This window comes from Cydia fagiglandana, chromosome 9 (assembly GCF_963556715.1).
Source record: "Cydia fagiglandana chromosome 9, ilCydFagi1.1, whole genome shotgun sequence".
Classification (NCBI taxonomy): domain Eukaryota; kingdom Metazoa; phylum Arthropoda; class Insecta; order Lepidoptera; family Tortricidae; genus Cydia; species Cydia fagiglandana.
In genome coordinates this window covers 1,573,966-1,594,759 of record NC_085940.1, presented here as the reverse complement: position 1 = coordinate 1,594,759, position 20,794 = coordinate 1,573,966, and the positions used below count along the sequence as shown (strand labels likewise).

General features: G+C 39.0%; 3 protein-coding genes and 1 long non-coding RNA gene across 5 annotated transcripts in view; 2 read left to right on the top strand and 2 right to left on the bottom strand.

Annotated features, from left to right (window-relative positions):
- LOC134667153 (zinc finger protein ZFP2-like) overlaps positions 1–20,794 on the bottom strand; it is a 167,709-nt gene that overhangs the window by 49,552 nt on the left and 97,363 nt on the right. The window lies entirely within an intron of this gene.
- LOC134667158 (zinc finger protein 85-like) lies at positions 527–4,111 on the top strand. The gene is made up of 7 exons (XM_063524469.1): positions 527–740; positions 834–1,320; positions 1,537–1,821; positions 2,190–2,394; positions 2,791–2,880; positions 3,173–3,319; positions 3,944–4,111. The coding sequence occupies exons 1-7, from the start codon at positions 618–620 to the stop codon at positions 4,077–4,079; spliced, it is 1,473 nt and encodes a 490-aa protein (XP_063380539.1). The 5' UTR covers positions 527–617; the 3' UTR covers positions 4,080–4,111.
- Positions 10,341–20,794, bottom strand: part of LOC134667221 (uncharacterized) — a 38,384-nt gene continuing 27,930 nt past the window's right edge. The window contains exon 3 of the long non-coding RNA XR_010098614.1: positions 10,341–10,546. This is a non-coding gene — a long non-coding RNA (uncharacterized LOC134667221). The remainder of the gene's footprint in view (positions 10,547–20,794) is intronic.
- On the top strand, positions 16,989–20,791 carry LOC134667173 (uncharacterized). 2 transcript variants are annotated; one of them, XM_063524489.1, is made up of 2 exons: positions 16,989–17,365; positions 17,640–20,791. In XM_063524489.1, exon 2 carries the CDS (start codon positions 18,564–18,566, stop codon positions 19,875–19,877), a length of 1,314 nt encoding a protein of 437 aa, XP_063380559.1. In that variant the 5' UTR covers positions 16,989–17,365; positions 17,640–18,563; the 3' UTR covers positions 19,878–20,791. The 2 variants fall into 2 exon arrangements, with proteins under 2 accessions (XP_063380559.1, XP_063380558.1); XM_063524488.1 differs by having other exon boundaries at positions 16,989–17,370.

Below are 20,794 nucleotides of genomic sequence, written 5' to 3'. Positions count from 1 at the left end.
TTGTATGACAAAGACAACATGAAAATCACTATCAATATCAACATGCGATGCCTGTCACACAAGGCGTATCCAGAACAAATCCAGAATAGTCAATTTTTCACCAATCTGATTAAATTGCCCGATCGAAACAGGACTTGCGGGCGCAAACGCCAATTTGGCTCGCCGAATTCAACCGCCTTTAGTGACCGATAAAATGAGGTGCGGACGCAAGAATAGCAATTTGTGGGGCCAGTATTTTCGTTTTGGGTATTTTTTTCAATTTAGAGGGCTCTAACATAACCATAAATCTAAAATTGGAGATTGACGCCAATTTCATTTCTGATCAAATCGGTCGATTTGATCATCCCGTCTAGATATCGCTATACTCTCCTACTACTGTCATCGCATCGTATACCTTACTAGAATAAATAACTCTCTTGAGACTGCCATATTATGCGCCACGTGCAATTACCCAGAAAGCGAGCTGGTGGCATAACCAAACGCAAAGTGCTTGCTGTCAAAATTGCATTGTTGTATTTTTTATTATGTTTATGGTGTCGGTTCTGGGCTTGCGGGCCTTAGTTCAAAATAGCATATTATAGCTATTTTTCTAAGTGTATGCGTAGAAATTCATTGCAATGAGTACTTGCAGAACCTGCCTAAAATCTCCAGCCGATAAAAATATTTCAGAGCTGGGTAAAGGTATAGAAGATGATAATAACCAGAGCGTCGATATCATGGCATTTTGTTTAGATATAAAGGTAATGACTATTCATATTAAAGGCTTTTTAAATATGTACTACTTAATACAGATAATTAGTAATAGATTACTTAATGACTGGTTCGAATTTCAGGTTACAGAGGACTCTAAAATAACTACGAATCTATGTCACGACTGCTATCGTATAATAATATCGTTTTACAAATTTAAGATACTATCCTTAAAAAATGATGCATACTTGAGATCTCTAGATGTTGTGCAGTTGAACGACCAAAAGATTTCTTTTTATGTGGACGAAAACGGCGTAAAACGTGCAAATTTCTTGGAACCTGATGTTTATGGTTCACATTTAGTTGAAGGTGGCAGTACAGAAATTAGAATAGACGTTAAACATGAAACATATGAAGACCATGGCACAGTAGATGAAGAAATATTAGGAGATACACAAACATATGAGGACCATGACACAATAGCAGATTTCTTCTATCCTTCGGTATCCATCAGTAGCCACCCCGCCCCTCTTATGGATGTAGATGATGATGGAGGTAGAGACGGAGGAGAGCCATCTAGCAAAGTAGAGGATATTAAAAGTAAAACTATTAAAAGGGCTAACAGAACGGGTAATATGTTACTTTTTATCATGCACCATTTCTTTCTGAACTTATTTTCTAATTTCTTAAAATCCTAAGTTTATAGGTACCAATTAATAAGTTGTTGAAAAATATCTGAACATGCACTTTAGTCTGTGGCTAATTGTTGACATTAAATTTGTGAGGCATTGAATATTAAAAACATTCACTCTTATATTATACATTTGCTGTTTCTTTCTCCCATAGTGCCAAAACGTAAAAAACCTAAATCCAAGAAAAAAAGCCAATCAGCAAAAAAGAAAGGCCTGAAAGAAGATGGAAAGGTGTCACCAGGGCCTCATACCTGTGAGCAGTGTGGTGTGACCGTACTTGACATCAAGTCACACTCCCTGACTCACACATCAAAGGATGAGCGAAGAATGCTGAAGTGCAAGGCGTGCCCTAAGATGTTTGTTTCCAGAGGTGGTAGACGCAGGCATTTCAACATCCACCATTTAGGTCGAAAGGCCAAGTGTGATATTTGTAACGGAGGTAAGTTTAGAAGCAACGATTTATGTAAATTGGATTAATTGTGTAAATGCTAAAAAAAAAAGATGTCAGTTCATAACCAGCCTCGACTACTGGAGGGCCTATGTGTGACGTGCGTAGAATTCTTATTTAAGTGACAAAATATCTCGACTTTATCGGGTTTGACCGCTCATCCCTCATATATGACATTGATTTAACTGTTTACCATGTTTAAAAGTTACCCATTAAAATTTCTTCATCAATGGTATATGAACTACTTGTCTACATGACTTGATTGAATTCGTTGAACCTTATTATAGAGCAATAATCTAAAATTGCATGCAATTATGGGTGAGGCGATTTAGAGGACAAAAATATTTTTACCATTCCAGATTATGTTCATCTGGACACACACATCAAACAAGTGCATAAGAAGGACGAACTACGATTTGCCTGTGAGACATGTGGGCGCCGCTTCGTGTCCCGGCCTGTGCTGGACCAGCACATGTTCTCGCACGCTGAGACCATAGATAAACAATTTAAATGTGACCTCTGCCCCAAGGAGTATGCGTTCAAGAAGTGTCTTCAAGATCATATGTAAGTATTTTATGACTATTGACGACTAACCTAGTTGGTAGTGACTGCGTACAATGTAGGTCTCAGATTTGAATCCTGGTAAGGGCATTTATTTGTATGCATATCAAAAATATATGTTCCGGAGTGTATATGTTATGTAATGGAGGATAATGCTTTATAGAACTGTTAAATTCAAAGAAACTTTAACCACAGTCTACAGATTTTAAGGCGCTGTAGGTTCAGATAGCGGAGTTTTTTAAAAATCATAGCCTTTATTAGATCACAATACGGTTGCCTGCCAACTCGCTCACGTTAACCTCAGTGAGAGTGACAGAAGTACCCTGGACTTACCGGGCCTTACTTACAAAACAGATGGAACCAACGGGTTTTAATGTTAACCTTCACTGTTTGTTTTAGAAAGCGAACCCATGAACATAGAAGGAACTACCAGTGCGAGTACTGTACCAAAACGTTCTACGCCAGAAATGAATTAGTAAATCATTTAAGGTAAGCATTTTTAAGTTTTTATTAGTAGGAACTAAGCAAATAAATTTTAGATATCTTCTAAAATTATACCTTAATTTTTTTGTATAAGATTTTCAAAGTGAAATTGTATTTCTAAACTTTCGACATTTATATTGTAACCTGTTGAAAATTTCTGATAAGGTTTACGTTACTATGATGCATTGTATATGTGGCGTTCAAAAGCGAAATTTTACCCATTGTGGCCGTGGGTATTCAAAAATGACAATGTAAATTCGACCTCACAGTCTGCGAATTAAGTTTCAATTTTGCGCAGGATGCACACAAACGAGCGGCCATTCGAGTGCGGAGAGTGCGGCAAAGCCTTCGCGTGGAGGAGGGCGCTAGTGTCGCACATGCTCGTTCACAGCGGTATCAGGGACTTCAAGTGCCAACTCTGCGACCAGACCTGCAGAACAACTTCGTAAGTATAAATATAGTATAGTACCTACTAATAAATAATAGTACCTACTACCGTACAGAAAGGACACTTCCTACAAAAACGAAGTTTGACAGCGGTTCAGGGTCGAATCATGCTGTCTCTTTCTAATATATGGCACTATCCCTTTCGGCTATTTAGGGTTGTCAAAATTCAAGTGATTATCTTATCTGTGGTCGTGCACGCAAAAGGACGTCAAGAGGTGCCAATCCTAATAATTCCTCGAAGCAATGCTGAGCCGAACGGAGCCGAGTTTGCCCGAAGTCAGGAGTGTCTCCCGACTGGTATTAGCTTCAAGGTGGCTTAGTAAGTCAACCGCCATACAGCCCAATATCAACCTTAATGCATTCCGACAAGGTTCATGATGACTCGCACGATTGGCATGGTGTTTAAGCGGTTAAGCAGATTCTATAAGGACACGCCAAGAAAACGTTTTAAATCTTTAAACAAGCATAAAAACAAATTTTATCAAAGTTGGACTAAGCCAACTCTTTTTAGCATTTGTAATGACAAAGTGTGGGAATGTCATAATTTCTATGAAAATATGACGCTTTTAATGACACGCCCACACCTTGCTTAGACGGATTCTAAGTGATTTCTACTTTGCAGCGACCTAAAGACCCACATGATCACGCACACGAAGGAGAAGCGTTACTCCTGCCAGCACTGCGGCAAGCGCTTCGGCCGCGCGGACTCCTGCCGGCGACACGAGGCCGGCCACCAGAAACAACCTGCTGCCGACTGAACACCCTATTAATTATCTAGTATTGAATGAAATCTTTATTTCAGGCAACTAGTGGCCCATACATAAATACCTTAAAACTAGCATACATATTATAAAAATATATTCTAAAACTAAACACTACAAATCACATTATGGCTGCGATGCATTACGCAACCCCGCAGTGTCAGGAAGCCAGCCGCGGAACCGCCGAAACTTGACACCCTTCGGCCAAAACTCCTCCTTGGTGAAGGTCGCTAGATGATCAGTCGGAACGCTCACCACAAACGAATTAAAATTCGCATTGTGTCGAGATTCCAACTTCGCAACCCTCAGGATGAATCCGGTCTTCGTTTTCACATACTTTACGATGTCGTCGACCTTCGTAAGGTAATGTAGACGGGACACATACAGCAGCGTCGACGGTGTTGCAGGACGCAGCAAATGGTTGGGTCCAGTCGGTGCGGTACCAAACTGATTCTGACGAGCCGGTTTTCTTCTCTTCTCCACCTTCTTGAAACCGTCCGCGTCGCATCGCGACTCCCTTAGAGTCGGCTGTGATTGGTCCTTGTGAACAGGTTCACGAAGGCTCTGCACCCCTTTCTTCGGCCGCTGCTTAGGCTTGGACACAGCAGGCGGCTTAGCAGCAGTAGCAGCGTAAGAACGTTTCGGGGTTAACGTACTCTCGCGTGACGTGCGCGTCTCCGGTGACGTAGACGGGCGGGCGGCGGGGCGCGGGTCGGCGGTCGCCTGCTCAGCAATCGCCGACGCATCCAAATTCGCGGGTTCAATACCGCCGCTGGACACATTCCGCGCAACGTGACACACGGCTATATTAGAGGTATCTGACCTACATTCCGAACGTGCGCTACGTAATAACGCCAATTCTGAACGTAGCTCACTGATGGCATTATTAGATACCTCTAACTTAGCCTGCACTTCTGCCAGACTCGTCTTCAGGAATGTTATGTCCTTCAGCAGCCTGGTGACATCGACGTGATCAAAGGTAACCGGCGGTAACCGGTCTAGCCGCTTCGCAACGAAGGCAGGCACGTCGTCTGGATCGATCTCCTTGAACAGTTGTATTATGTCCTGGAGACTCTTCACGCCCCCATCCCTCCGACGGGGTGGCATCTGGTCAGTTTTGCCGAGCGTCTGGAAGAGCAGCGCCTTGCCACTGCAAATGTCGTCTTCACTGAAACTTGATTTGCAGATCTGCCTGATGCTGACTTCATCCATGGTGTCTATGGCATTCTGTACAAACGCCAGTAATTCATTCGCTATGAGTTGTTGCGAACCCATCGCGAAAAATACGGGGCAGCGACCTAAGTCACGCCGATCGCGAATAAATATGTTATTCGATATTATGCAGTGAAACGCGTCCGATTCCAAGCGCGCATCACACTGCACTCCTGAGTAGCTCCGGAGTATTAAACTGGATTATGTGGGGATAGTGGGGATAACTGTCAGAACGGGATAGTCTTATCCACTTGACCGTCCGACGATAGCATAGTACCTATCCGGAAAAAAATATGCACTTAACCGTCCGCGGGAACCTTACTATCCAAAGGGGTGGAAGAAAGAATTGATTTCAGAACCATCTAACCGAATATTTCGGCATTATTTACTAATTCTCTTGATGCAACAACGTAGCCTAACTAAATAGTTAGCTCTAAAAAAAATTTGATGGCAGTGTAGTTATAATTTTTGTAGAAAGTTGTGAATGCGCTGCGCGAAGCGTGCGTCGCTAAAAAACCCCGGACGGTTGACAGGAAAACAGTCTCGCGGGCCGGACGGTCGAGTGGTTATGTATCCTTCAGTAGGAGTAGCAGCGAAAGCGCTATTATTGTTTGTCCTTGTCACAGTCTCACATATTTTTTGTTCCCCACCATAAATTAGTATGGGTTATGGTGGGCAACAAATAAATTCGACCAATCATAGTGTCGCATTGCGTATGTTTTGTCCCCCACGGAGGCACGCGTATACCACTTCTATAGGATGCTACCTTCTATGCTATTTATATAGTTCTTTATACTATAGTTACGGCTCAAAATCGGACGGGTGTGAGCGAGACAAAGTGCCGTTTTGTATCGACGACACAGTAAAGATTTATTAAAAATAAGATCTTAGAATCAAAATGTTTAATTTGTAAAAATAGGTACACAATAGTTTTTATCTTAGGTACTTATATACACTTGAACACTTGGTTTTGCCGGTTGTCAAAGAGGGGTCATCCATTAATTACGTCACACGAATTTCAAGGTTTTTTGACCCCTCCCCCCCCTTGTCACACTTGGTCACATTTGGCAAACCCCTCCCCCCCTAGTGTGACGTCACATTTTTTCTACGAAATCGCCAAATCGAATTAAGTAAGTACCTAAGTATTATTAATATTTTATCAAAATATTTTTGACGATATAAATATTAGTAATTTTATAACCCAAAACTGCTTAGGAAAGAAAATTAAACGAATCAAAATGATTGTCGTTTTAAAAACTTGTTATTTAAATGTACAGCGAATAAAATAATTTAAATAAATTTTCGGTTACTGATGAAGTTAAAGTGACGTCACAAAGTTTGTGTCTCTCCCCTCCCCCGTGTCACAATATGTCACATTATCTTGACCCCCTCCCTCCCCCTAAACGTGTGATGTAATTAATGGATGACCCCAGAGAATGAAAATCAATAATCATACAAATGTTGTAAGATAATAAATTAGAATTAAAATAGGTACATCATTTCATTAGTCATGATTATATTAACATCTTATTTATCATAGTCATCTAGATATTCTTGTAAATGCTCAGATACTCAGTAATTCGGAGGCCGTTTAATAGTTAGATTCCTTTATATTGGAAGCTTCCTTAAAAGTAAAATTTTATAACTAATTTCTTTCCCATCACGGAACAATGGTGTTCCGGACTCCCAAAGGGGAGGCGTGCGCGGAGCCGGAGCCAACACGTAGACGCCCTTTTGACACTTTAATGAAATGTAAGGGGTACACCGAGCGGATGCTGCCCTTGCCCGTGTCATGGGACGCACGCAGAGGCAGCACCCGCCAGGGTGGAAGTTGATGGGATCTAAAATGAACTAGGTATATATAACAAATTATTTTTACGACGCACCCATCAATGTACCTAAATAATGCTTTATTATACTTAAGTTTTGTGTACCATCTTGTTTTTTTTTTACCTTTTACTACAATTTCCAATAACTTACAGATTAAGTAATGGGATTTATTTTTGTATGCCCGCAAACGTAACTTATTAATCGATAAATCTGGGGTAAATAGATATCTTCAACTGGGATAAATAGGGATGGCTGAGGTGAATAGAGACAAAACTTAAAATGTGATTTACCTGACAATCTGCTATTATTTTGTTAAACATTCGAATGCGAAAATAATAGCAGATTTTTTATGATACAATTTGTGTGTGTGTGAAGTTATTAAGAAATAGGTAAATTGGGTAAATTGACGATATTCACCCCGGTACGGTACCTAAATACTTCAGGGCATAATAAAACAAAAACTAATAAGCCATTCAGAACAAAGGGCATTAAGAAACTTATACTCAAAAAAATTATAAGGTAATTATGGTGTTTAAGGTTGGCCATTCGTCTTTCAATAGTTTTGCAGGAGAAGATTCTAAAAAGTGAGGCTTGGGCGCATTTTCACTTGACTGACTTGTCGTGGTCATCCACAGTAAACGAAACGCGAAACTATATTATGCGCCACGTGCAATGATTAAAAGCGAGCTGGTGGCATAACCAAACGCAGTGCTGGCTGTCAGTGTCAACATTCCATTGTTATTGTTGTGGGCTGTACTCATGCTCAGCCCATCGACACCCCATACTATGATAAACTATGAACGTACTTGTTACCAACATTGAGGCATAGAAATAATCTTATCGAATTAAAATGACTGTTGTTGCATTTTGGTAGCACATACCATACTTGCTTTCAACTTAGTCGTATTATACTTACTTTTCTTTAGGTTGGTATGATCGGTAAAACGTCAACCGTCATTTTAAATTTTCGTGACAGCGGTAATATTAAGTGATTATTTTTGGTAAAAGACAAAATTATTTTCTCTTTTGCTTAAATGGGGGGCAAATCTTTGCGAAAATGTGAAGTTTGTGGGGTCAGGCGTGTAAGAAGATTAACGTCTGATATATTTTTGGCGAGATTTCCGCTTGACCCCAACAGGTCGATAAACTGATGTTTTATGCGATATTTTCATTTTGAGTCGTTACCAGATACTAATTTAATTAGTTTGGAGCAGTTTTTATCGTTTACAATCCTTGATTAAAACGAAAACATTCTGTGAATAGGTTCTTCTTGTAAAAAACTAGGTAACCTAAGGACACGAATAGTGTGCGAACAACTTGTCGATAATCCCTTTATTTCAGATGTCGATTATGGGTAAAGTTGACCGGCAACGAAGATTTGGTATATTTACCCATACAAAGATTAAACGAAAATAAATTTATTTGTGGAGATCATTTTCCACCAACTGCCTTCAACAAAAATGGAAACAGGCTAAAAAGGAATGCGGTACCAAGCCTAAATCTCAAGGCGCCCCTCTCGGACGAAATTCTGTCGTCATTCCCTATTGTTCCAGAGTTTGAAAAACCGGGCAAGTGCGAATCGGACTCGCGCACAAAGGGTTCCGTACCATAATGCAAAAAAAAAAAACAAAAAAAAGCAAAAAAAAAACGGTCACCCATCCAAGTGCTGACCACTCCCGACGTTGCTTAACTTTGGTCAAAAACGTTCACGTTTGTTGTATGGGAGCCCCATTTAAATCTTTATTTTAGGGGAGGTCACGAAAAACTCACGATAGATCACGTTGGGGGAGGGGGGATTTATGCGACTGTGGACTTAAAGGAAAAATGACGGTTTATAAAAATGTCCACTCGGATAATTTCCTCCCTGTATAATTTTGACTAGTTATATGTTTGTCGAAGTATAAAAATGACCCTTTTTTATTGTCTCAATATATATTTGGTGGAAAATATAATTGACAAAGTATAAAAATGACCATTAAACTTTTAAGATGCCGCGGCGATATCCATATGCTCGTTTTGTCCATAGTAGATATCCTATAAGAATCCTTACACCAAAAACCTCACCAAATATCACCAAGGAGGAGGGGGGGTCAAAAAGTAGCCGAAAATACCTCGCGTGATTTGTGCACAACCCCTTATTGGTATTTATAATTTGTTACTGATTTTTAGGGTTCCGTACCCAAAGGGTAAAACGGGACCCTATTACTAAGACTTCGCTGTCCGTCCGTCCGTCCGTCCGTCTGTCACCAGGCTGTATCTCACGAACCGTGATAGCTAGACAGTTGAAATTTTCACAGATGATGTATTTCTGTTGCCGCTATACAAATACTAAAAACATAATAAAATAAAGATTTAAATGGGGCTCCCATACAACAAACGTGATTTTTGACCAAAGTTAAGCAACGTCGGGCGTGGTCAGTACTTGGATGGGTGACCGTTTTGTTTTTGAATTTTTTCCGTTTTTTTTTGCTTTATGGTACGGAATCCTTCGTGCGCGAGTCCGACTCGCACTTGCCCGGTTTTTAGGGTTCCGTAGCCAAATGGCAAAAAAAACGGAACCCTTGTGAATTCGCCATACCTGTCTGTCTGTCTGTATGTCTGTCTGTCTGTCCGTCCGTCCGTATGTCACAGCCACTTTTTTCCGAAACTATACTGTTGAAACTTGGTAAGTTGATATATTCTGTGAACCGCATTAAGATTTTCACACAAAAATAGAAAAAAAAACAATACATTTTGGGGGTTCCCCATACTTAGAACTGAAACTCAAAAATTTTTTTGTCATCAACATATGGGTGTGGGGTGTCTATTGATATTGAGGTTTCTGATATCATTTTTTTCTAAACTGAATAGTTTGCGCGAGCCGTGAGAGACACTTCCAAAATAAGAGAATGATAAATCTAAAAAATATATATGATGTACATTACCATTACCAAATCGTAAACCGCTATTGTATTATGTTACTTGCTGGTACGGAACCCTTCATGGCCGAGTCCGACTCACACTTGGCCGCTTTTCTTTAACTAAAATCAGGCAAGTAAATTAAAATGTTTGATTATGTTACAGTGGTTTCTGCTGGAAGTGTCTCAGGACAAAAACGCAAACTAGGAGGTAAAAGATAAAAATAATACTTTAATTATATTTTTATTTTTTGACTTTCGTTTGAATTGAATATAACGTAATTTTACAACCTTGTTTAAGGTGAAGATGATGATTCCACAAATTCAAAACGAAATAAGGGTTATGGCCCAAACAGTGTGCCATCGACCTCAACTTACGAGATTTCTGATAAAATGGCACCACATCATTCAGAAATAGGTATTAAAATTTTATTAGTATTCATAATTTGCTACCTTTTTTTAGGGTTCCGTAGCCAAATGGCAAAAAACGGAACCCTTATAGGTTCGTCATGTCTGTCCGTCTGTCTGTCCGTCTGTCTGTCCGTGTATGTTACAGCCACTTTTTTCCGAAACTGTAAGAACTCTTGAAACTTGGTAAGTAGATGTATTCTGTGAACCGCATTAAGATTTTCACACAAAAATAGAAAAAAACAATAAATTTTGGGGGTTCCCCATACCTACTTAGAACTGAAACACAAAAATTTTTCTTTCATCATACCCATACGGGTGGGGTGTCTATGGATAGGTCTTCAAAAATGATATTGAGGTTTCTAATATCATTTTTTTATAAACTGAATAGTTTGCGCGAGAGACACTTACAAAGTGGTAAAATGTGTGTCGTCCCCCCCTGTAACTTTTAAAATAAGTGAATGATAAATCTAAAAAAAAATGATGTACATTACCATGCAAACTTCCACCGAAAATTGGTTTGAGCGAGGCCTGGTAAGTATTTTTTTTTAATACGTCATAAATCGTAAACCGCAATTTTATTATGTTACTCGCTGGTACGGAACCCTTCATGGGCGAGTCTGACTCGCACTTTGCCGCTTTTTATTCTAAGCAATTTGCGAACTTCGAAATGATTGTAACGATTTTATCAGTTACTCGAACAGATTGAAATGATGGAAGTTTGTTCCCGCCAAATGAAGCGTCAAAGTCAAATTAAGTCGATTTGTTTTGAGGTTGTTCATGTATTTTGTGCAAGTTAAAATAGTTTAATAATTACGGATTAAATCACATGCGATTAATTTAGATAAAAATGAAAATAGATAGTAGACCCCTAAGATATGCTCATGCAGAGGGTTATACGGATGTTTGCTACACTGAAGACGGACAGTGAGTTTTTATTTCTATTGCTTATGTTTTAATACTATAAGTATTTGGATTATAAACAAATATATTTACTCTTCAGGCATATAATTACTTGCGGCAATGACGGAGATGTTCGAATATGGGTTGACATAAAAGACGACGATCGTAACTCCCATTGCGTTGGAGAGAGCGCGACAGCGGTGTGTTTTAAAGACAAGAGGCTGTATGTGGCTACTGATAATCATGCTGTACAAGCTTACACATTCCCGGCTTTCGACAAAGACGGTATTGTCACTAGATTTACTGCATCGGTAACACAAATTATGACAAGCACTAAAATTGAGGTGAGTTGCACTACAAATTTCCTGTGATTATTTACCAAGCATTTAAGTCTATGGAACTGCTGATTCTATATTTTGCTTTTTTTAGGCTTTGGGCTGTACATCAGAAAACATGGAAGCAAAAATATGTAGTCCAGAAGGAGGTGCTCCTTTATTTATGATGTCTGAACACAAAGGCCCAGTCCTCAGTATAGCACTGTGTCCACAAATGAAATATTCGGCCACATCTTGTGGGGACGGCATGTTGAGGATATGGGACATTGACACACAGAAAATGGTCAAAGAAATAGCTTGTGTTCCTAAAATTAATACATTTTATTCTGCTAAAGTTGTATGTAAGTATTTGTAAGTAGTTGTATTTTACTTCTGCTTCTCATTTTTATGCATCTAATTCAGTAAATAAAATCAGACAGATATTAGAAGCCTGTACATTATGTCAAGCTTTACTCCACTTTACTCGTCATACTCTTACCAATTATATTATTTTGTGTCAGTTATGTATTTTTAATTTTATTTTGTATTGTATATTTTGACATTAAAGATATTGAATTGAATTGTAAAGATCTTTATATGTAAACCAGGGATGTTGCGGATGCAGATTTATTGACATCTGAGGGCAGGTACCTGGCTTACCCCAACAACAGGGAAGTGACCTTATTGGAGTATGAGACTTGGGGACAAAGGATGACATTCACACACAGCTCAGTTAGTATTATTTCACTAACATGAGACTAATGTACATTACAATGCACATATTCGTGCAACCTAATTTGAACCTTCCATGAACCAAATAAAGTAGCATTTCTTTTGTTTCATTGTTTTTTAAGACAAACGAAATTCGTTCTAATTTACTTATCAAATAAGGTTCAAATTAAATAATTGAAAACTTTATATGGTGGATCTTAGAGGTTAATGCAGTCTTTCATTTTGCAATAAATTGTTATTGTAATTGGTAAATATTGAACAAAGTCTGATGGTTTTCTACCTGAGGAAGAGGCATAGGGCCAGGTGGGACCTCCATACAATTCAATGGACTTTGTGCACAAATTATACTGGAATACATAATTGTTCACTCTTTCCAATAATATATTGGATTATAAAGGAGCCTACTTAACAGTGGCGGCGCGTCCATTAAAGCCGATTCCCACCGGCTTGCCTGTTTTTGGACGTTCGAGCTGTAAAAGAAATATGTAAGCCAAATTTTATTAGCCCCGGCTTGCCTACGGATATGTTTCACGCGCCGCCCCTGCTACTTAAGCCAGATTTTTTCTACGATTTGAAGTTGCGATTGTTAGATTTGTTAGTTAGTATTGCAATTGTATATTTCAGATAAAATGTGCAATATCCCAATGTCGCTTTTCACCATGTGGTCAATATTTGGCGGCAAGCACCATAGCCGGGCAGATAGCGGTGTGGGAAGTACAGTCCGGTACTTGCACGGGCATCATCGAGCATCCCACATCACATAATGTTACAGCGATAGCATGGAACCCTAAAGGTAATATTATAATTAACTAAGAAACTTTTCGTTTTTATTATCATTATAATTTTCTTTTCTTGTTCTTTTATTTACGCTGTTGGTACAGTACGGATGTCTACCGTCTCCAATTCTCCCTCAATTGCTCAAAGGTTTACTGGAAGAGATCCCTTAAAGGGATAAGTTCGCCTTTGTACTAATGACGAATGTTATTTTTCCTGTTTTGTTTTGTTTTTTGTACAATAAAGTGTTTTACTACTACTACTACTAAAGGTATATAAAACTTATATTTACTATGCTTTTAGTAGACATACATTCCATACATATTTGTAAGGGTGGTGAGCTAATTAACAGTTATGCTGCATATACATTTGCGTCTGTCCACGACTTACCCCCTTATTCATAAACGTTTACTAAAGTTCACAAGCCGATAATAATCGTTTGTCCCTTTCTGACGTATATGAGTATGATGGAAAGGGACAAACTATTATCAGCTTGTCAACTTTAGTAAGCGTTTATGGATAAGGGGGTTAATGCGTACAATTAGTACGTTCATCATCATCATCATCTGTTTTATTGTACCCCATAATGTATTGAGCCGGAGCGCCATCTAACTCAGCAGTCGAATTTGAAGTAGGTCCGTTTTTTTTCTTAGACCAATAAGTCTCTGTGTATCCTGTATTGTATGTATCAGTGGCGGCGCGTCAAACATATTCATAGGCAAGCCGGGGCTAATTTGGCTTACATATTCCTTTACAACTCTGCTCAAACGTCCAAAAACAGGCAAGCCGATGGGAATCGGCTTTTATGGACGCGCCGCCACTGGTATGTATCTAAACTATTTATCTTTCAGGAAATGGTGTGTTGGCGTATTGCGATGTGTCCGGGCAGCTGGGTGCACTGATGAATTGCTATGGCAAGGACAGCAAGGCTGATGCTGATGCGCCTGACGATGTTGAAATGGTGGAGAGAGCTGATGATGGTAGGTTTATAATTATAAACTCCTCCTTCCGCCTCCTTGCATCGGTTTCCTCATCACCGAGGGTCGTGGCCACTTCTAGGGAACAGCTTCCCTTTGACAATTTGCCGCCATCTCTTTCTGTCTGTCGCCGAATGTATATAATTATAAATCACCAAATTGAGCAAAACTATCAGGGAATAAAGAAGTGGACCCAGTTACAAAATTGTCCTTATTAACAGCCAACCTGATGGCTTCACGTTTTATTTAATACTTCTTCAGTCGGTCCCTCAATACTGAGGATCGTGACATCATATCCTTCTGTTGAAGACCAGGTTCCTCCATAGGGTTCTATTCCCCGCCATGCGCATGGCCTCGTGCAGTTTTAATTGCATAGGTGCCGTAATTTGAGCACACCATCTAGCAGGAGGAGGGCCCTGAGGTCTCGTGCCTTCAACTTTGCCCGTCATTATTACTCTTTCCAGGCTATCCGGAGAGCGACGTGAGAGGTGTCCGAAGTATGAAAGCATTTGGTCCTGGCATATCGTTGACAACCTGCGTTTTATGCGTAGCTCCTCCATTATGGACTGATTGGTACGCATTGCCGTCCACGGAATTCGTAAAAGTCGGCGCCAACACCACATCTCAAACGCGTTTATACGCTTTATCATATTGGCTCGTATGGTCCATGTCTCCGAACCATACAGAAAGATTGGGAAAACCAGAGAGCGTACAAGTCTAACCTTTGTCTGTCTTAATATACTACGATCCCTCCAAATCTTATCTAGCCGAGCCATAGCTCCCTTCGATATTTGAATCCTCCGAATAATTTCCCCGTCACAGCTACCATCGCTAGATATAAGTGAGCCGAGGTAGGTGAAGGCACTGACACAATCGAGATCTTTTAGTTGTAAGCTTCGTGGAGGAGCGTTTTTCCGATACACAAACATCAGCTTGGTCTTTGCATGGTTGACGTGAAGTCCTAATTTGATGCTTTCGGCTTCTATTCGTTTGAACAATCGACTCATCTCCTCCTCATCGGAAGCCAAGAGCGTTGTGTCATCAGCATATCGCAGGTTTAATACTAATGATTAGATTAGAACTAGGCATTTAATACTAATGATTTCTTATTTCAGGTAATGACTTGGACAATTTGATCGAAAACTATAACAGTGACGACGATGACAACGCGATATCGCTAGAGAAGCTCAAGAATGAAACGCTAGGGCTGGGGACAGTGAGAGACGAAGACGAGTCAAGACCCGTGTCGCGGCACGAGCCGGCGGCGACCACGGTGCCGCCGCAGGCGCCGTTCCAGCTTTCTGCGACCCCGGGACACCTTGAACATAGGTACGAGAACTGTTAATATATATCTAAGATACTACAATGGTGATGATGACAACGCTATATCACTAGAGAAGCTCAAGAATGAAACGCTAGGGTTGGGGACAGTGAGAGAGGAAGACGAGTCAAGACCCGTGTCGCGGCACGGCACATACAAATTAGATTCGCGTTCACAAAGTTACTCACCACCTTGTACCATCAGCCGCAAAAGTGCATGGCGACTATGAATGAATTCATTCATAATTTCTCCACGCAAATTCGCAGCTCATTGTACTTCAAAAAACCTTTAATTTATTATAAAGCTTAAAATTATGTTGTTAACTGCATATGGTTTTTACCATTCCAGATACATGTGCTGGAACGACATCGGCATAGTCCGATGCCACACGCAGGAGAACGGCGAGTCGACCATCGACGTAGAGTTCCACGACACCAACCTCCACCACGGGATCAATCTCAACAACTACCTGAATCACACCATCTGCGAGCGTGCTGGTGTTGGCCTGTGAAACGTCTAGGTTAGTTAGGCCCATTTGTATCATTCCGCCAACCCGGGGTTAACCGGTTAAACCTGGAGTTACCATGGTTATTTACCAGTACAATTTGACACTAGGTTAATGGTGAAAAAATTACTTATCCTTCCATAGAAAATGGACCAGCCAAAATGTATGAAACACCCTTTTCTTTTTCGCCATTTCGGTGTTGTCCCCATAGTAAAAGTTGTTCAGTATAATACCAAACCTCCCTGGCAACGGGAATGCAGTTATATTTTAGCCACCATGTATATCATTTTAATAACGTTAAAAAAACGTCTATAAAAATTATATAATGCATACCTAAGTTGAATTAGTTGTTATTTTCCTTAAGAATACATAAAATGGGAAACACTATGCATTCATCTCAAGGTTAATAATTATGAATGATTTGCGAAGATGAGGGTGAATTTTCCTTGCAAATGGGTATTTCTATAACTAATTGTGACAAATCAGATTTATGCAAATAATGTTTTAATGGTGCAATAAAAACTTTTTTTTCTACTCGTCGACTATAATTCTTGAATTAAGATTTCTTATACCAAACTTCAATTGGGTATTTTTAATGTATGGGCTCCCAACTCAACTATAATATTCATATCGATTCTGTTTAGTCAACTATAATGAAACTGACCAATCACAGCTTGCCGCGATCAAGAGGCCGCCGAAAGACGCTGGATGCGGGTCGCTTCCAACCGGTACGAATGGAGGTCCAAGGGGGAGGCCTATGTTCAGCAGTGGACGTCTTATGGCTGAGATGATGATGATGATGATGATGAAACAAAATCTACCCTCAAATGGTTTCTTAAGTAAGCCAGTTGAGGTTGGATGAAAACATTACACGATCAAATAACGTAGGTTAAAGTCAGGTCGTTTGGTGACATATCTAGGCGGTTTTGCATTTGGTTGGTTAACCAATAAATCTTATAACTACCCGAAAATGTAAAAATTGTTTGTTTACTTATATTTAAATACCTAAAGATACAGACTACAAGTGCTGGTATTAAAAAAAAGGTGGTACCAGAGTTAGGCTTGCAACTTTCAAAAAGATGATTATACAATCAAATCCTTTATTATGTATGACCTTTCCGGAACATCGGAATTGTGTGTAATGCCAACTCCTATGTTGAATAAGACATGCACAAGATTTTAATGGTGATTATTATAGATAGACTACGCAATAGCTAATCTATTAAAAAAATATCTATATCTTACAGCAAACTAGTATGCATATCGCTGGTCGGCAGCAGCAAGGAGTGGAGCGTTTCCATGCCCGATACCGAGGAGATCCTGTGCGTCACGGCGGGCAGCGACGTCGTCGCGTGTGCGACTAACGCGAGGTTGCTGCGGCTGTTCACGCCAATGGGCACGCAGAGACAGGTCTGGTATTTTTTTTTAATACGTCATAAATCGTAAACCGCAAGTTTATTATGTTACTTGCTGCTACGGAACCCTTCATGGGTGAGTCCGACTCGCACTTGGCCGCTTTTTAACGCGTGTTGAAAAAGCTCCCGTGCGAATGGGGGCTTACGTAATTTTAGAGATCTAAGCATACATACAGACAGGCAGCGGGAAGCGACTTTGTTTTATACTATGTAGTGATGAACAATTTGTTACTAATCATAATTATTATTAACAAATCATTTTGTTTTAGATGATGCTTCGACTTCAAGGGTAAAAACGAATAAAACCACAGATTGTATACGAGGAACACCGCCAAAATATGGCTACAGCAACATAGAAATGACTCCACGAAAAAAAAAACTTGTAAAAAAGTTGCAGCGAACACAGTGTTTGTTATCATCACTCTCAAAAACATCCGTCGATTTGGACAAATTAGATTCCGATTTTCTGAAAAATGTTGTATCAGACTCTCTGAAAAATCAAGCCCGGAAACCTAGAGGCAAGCGATGGAATTTAATTAACAAAATTTCTGCTTTACAAATTTTTAAGAGGTCACCCAAGACATACCGTTTTCTGCAGCATATAATGCCTTTGCCCAGTGTTCGAACAATTCAACGCTTACTTAAAGCTGTAGAAATTAATCCTGGTATTAATACCTCAACTCTGAAAATGTTAAAAGAGAAAGCTTCAACTATGTTACCAAATGACAAAATCTGCGCGTTATTGTTTGATGAGATATCATTAGAAAAGCGGCTAATTTACAATGAATGTTCAGATAAAGTTGAGGGATATGTTGACTACGGATCTGGAGAATACCGCGGAAAGAAAAACGAGATAGCAGATAAAGCTCTAGTCTTTATGCTTCAAGGAATTCGCAACGAATATAAACAGCCATTGGCGTTTTATTTCGTTAAAGGCACTATTTCCTCAGAAAACTTATTGAGTATTATCAAGGAAATTATTGCCACTGTTGAAGATATTGGTTTCACAGTCATCAGTACGGTTTGTGATCAAGGACCGACAAACTGCGGAGCATTAAACATTGCTCAAAAAGTTATCACATTTACCGTCTACTGCTAACTATTTTCTAGTGAATCAGAGAAAAATATATACAGTTTTTGACGTTCCCCACTTATTCAAGTCAATTCGAAATAACTTTTATGAAGCCGGGTCTATGAAATTTGACGGTAAAGTGGCTAAGTGGCAACACTTACGTGACGCAGAAGCCATAAATACTGGAATGTTGTACTTTCATAAAGTATCTTCTGTAATGCTAGATCCAAAACAAAAACATAAAATGAAAGTGAAATATGCCGCTCAAACTCTAAGTAATACTTTCGCAGCTATTCTAAAGATGATTGCAGAAAAATATGAAGACACAGAGTACGGAAAAGAAGTGGCACAAACATCCGAGGTAGTACGGGACCTTAATAATTTATTTGATTCTACTAATGGCCCATCAAACCCAAAAGATGTAATAAAGGGACGAAGACAAAATGTGTCACGTAAAACCAATCACATAGAAATCTGGAATAGTTTTTTGAAAAAGCTGAAGTCAATGGAGTTCATGAAATCAGATAGCAGGTTAAGATTAAAAAGAGTCAGATGCGTGGAAGGTTATATTGTAACCATAAATTCGCTTAAAGATATCTGGTGTTATTGTAAGAATCAAGGATTTAACTATTTGAATTTACGCTCACTGAATCAAGACGCTCTTGAAAACCTATTCGGACTTATACGACAGAATAGCCCTACAAATCGAAATCCTACCTGCACACATTTTGTAAGTGCATTGAAATCAATTCATATTTCTGGAATGAATGCACCACATAACCGAGGATCTAATTGCGAAGAAGATTTGAACAAGTTATTGCTTGTCAATCCATTATGCCAACATGATGTTGATGGTGATGAGAAACTCACATCAATGACTACCAATGAAGAAGAAGAATATCCTGTTTTAATGATACCTGAAAATGAATTAGAGGAGCAAATTGAAACAGATTTAACAGACATAGAAAATCAACCTATTGTATATTTAAGCGGTTACATAGCTTATAGACTGTTGAAGAACGTAGGCTGTCAAATGTGTTCTAATTTGCTGAAACTGGAAGATGTTACAGATCACCCAATGTATAAATTTATAAGCTTGCGGGAGTGGTGGCAAGAAAAGAAATCATTAACGTACCCATCTATCCAGCTGTGTCGTACAATTGAGGAAGCGAAAAACTATTTTGAAAAAAATAGTCATTTATTATATGAAGAAAATGTCGGGCAAATGTTTTGCACACTTTTTGCGGCAAACATTAACATAACCTGGTGGACATGTAAGGAACATGAGGATTTCATGAAAAAACAATTATTTTGGTTTGTGACCAAAATCTTAATTAGAAGACAGTGCCAAATATTAAATTCGGATATTATTAAAACAGAAGAAATTTCTGCGAACGCTGCAAAGATAGCTCAACTAAGAAGCGCTGCAAAATAATATATGTAATTACGAGTATGCAATATCAATTCCACGCGGACGAAGTCGCGGGCAACACCGCGACTTCGTCCGCGTGGAATCTTATCTTCAACATTTTACATCTTTAGTACCTATAATTTTCATATCCAAGCAATGTTGACATTTTTTAGCAAGTTGTATGAAGTTTTAAGTCAAGTGGATTTTGATGTTGGTTGCTGAAATTACTTTTCTTGTATTCTCATAATAGGTACCTATGCCCTTATACAAAGATTCAAGTTCCGCATTCCGCACTCACAAAATATCTGATCTCCATACAAACTTTCAACCCCTTTTTCACCACCTTAGGGGATGAATTTTCATAAATGCTGAAATGAGTTTTCTTGTATTTTAATTTAAAACGTTTTTACAAAGTTTCAAGTTCCTTGCTTAAAATAAAATTTGCACCCGCAGACAAACTTCCATCCCCTTTTTAACCCCCTTAGGGGTTGAAATTCCAAAAACGTTGCAATCACTTTTTTTTGCATACGGCTATTATGCCTTTCTAAGAAGTTTCAAAACCATTTGTAATGGATTCAAACTTTCAACCCCTTTTTAACCCTGTTAGGGGATGAATTTTACAAAACGCTGAAATTACTTTTCCTGTCTTCTAATAATATCCCTAAATACAAAGATTCAAGTCCAACACTCGAAAAAATGTTTGATATCCATACAAACTTTCAACCCCTTTTTCATCACTTTAGAGGTTGAATTTTCAAAAACGCTGAAATTAGTTTTCTTGTATTTAAATAATATATCTTTTAACGAAGTTTCAAATTCGTAGCTCAAAAGAAAACTTTAACCCCATACAAACTTTACGTTCATAACATAAGCGTATTGTAATAATAAACTATCTGTATCATATCTTTAATATGTTAAATAAAATTATTTTTATATTTTGC

What these genes read in the sequence shown, in the direction of transcription:
- LOC134667158 (XM_063524469.1), top strand. Translation starts at nt 618, where the DNA reads ATGAGTACTTGCAGAACCTGCCTAAAATCTCCAGCCGATAAAAATATT. An exon ending in CATTTTGTTTAGATATAAAG is followed by an intron (nt 741 to 833) that starts GTAATGACTATT and finishes TTCGAATTTCAG; the next exon opens with GTTACAGAGGACTCTAAAAT. An exon ending in TAAAAGGGCTAACAGAACGG is followed by an intron (nt 1,321 to 1,536) that starts GTAATATGTTAC and finishes TTTCTCCCATAG; the next exon opens with TGCCAAAACGTAAAAAACCT.
- LOC134667173 (XM_063524489.1), top strand. Translation starts at nt 18,564, where the DNA reads ATGAAATTTGACGGTAAAGTGGCTAAGTGGCAACACTTACGTGACGCA.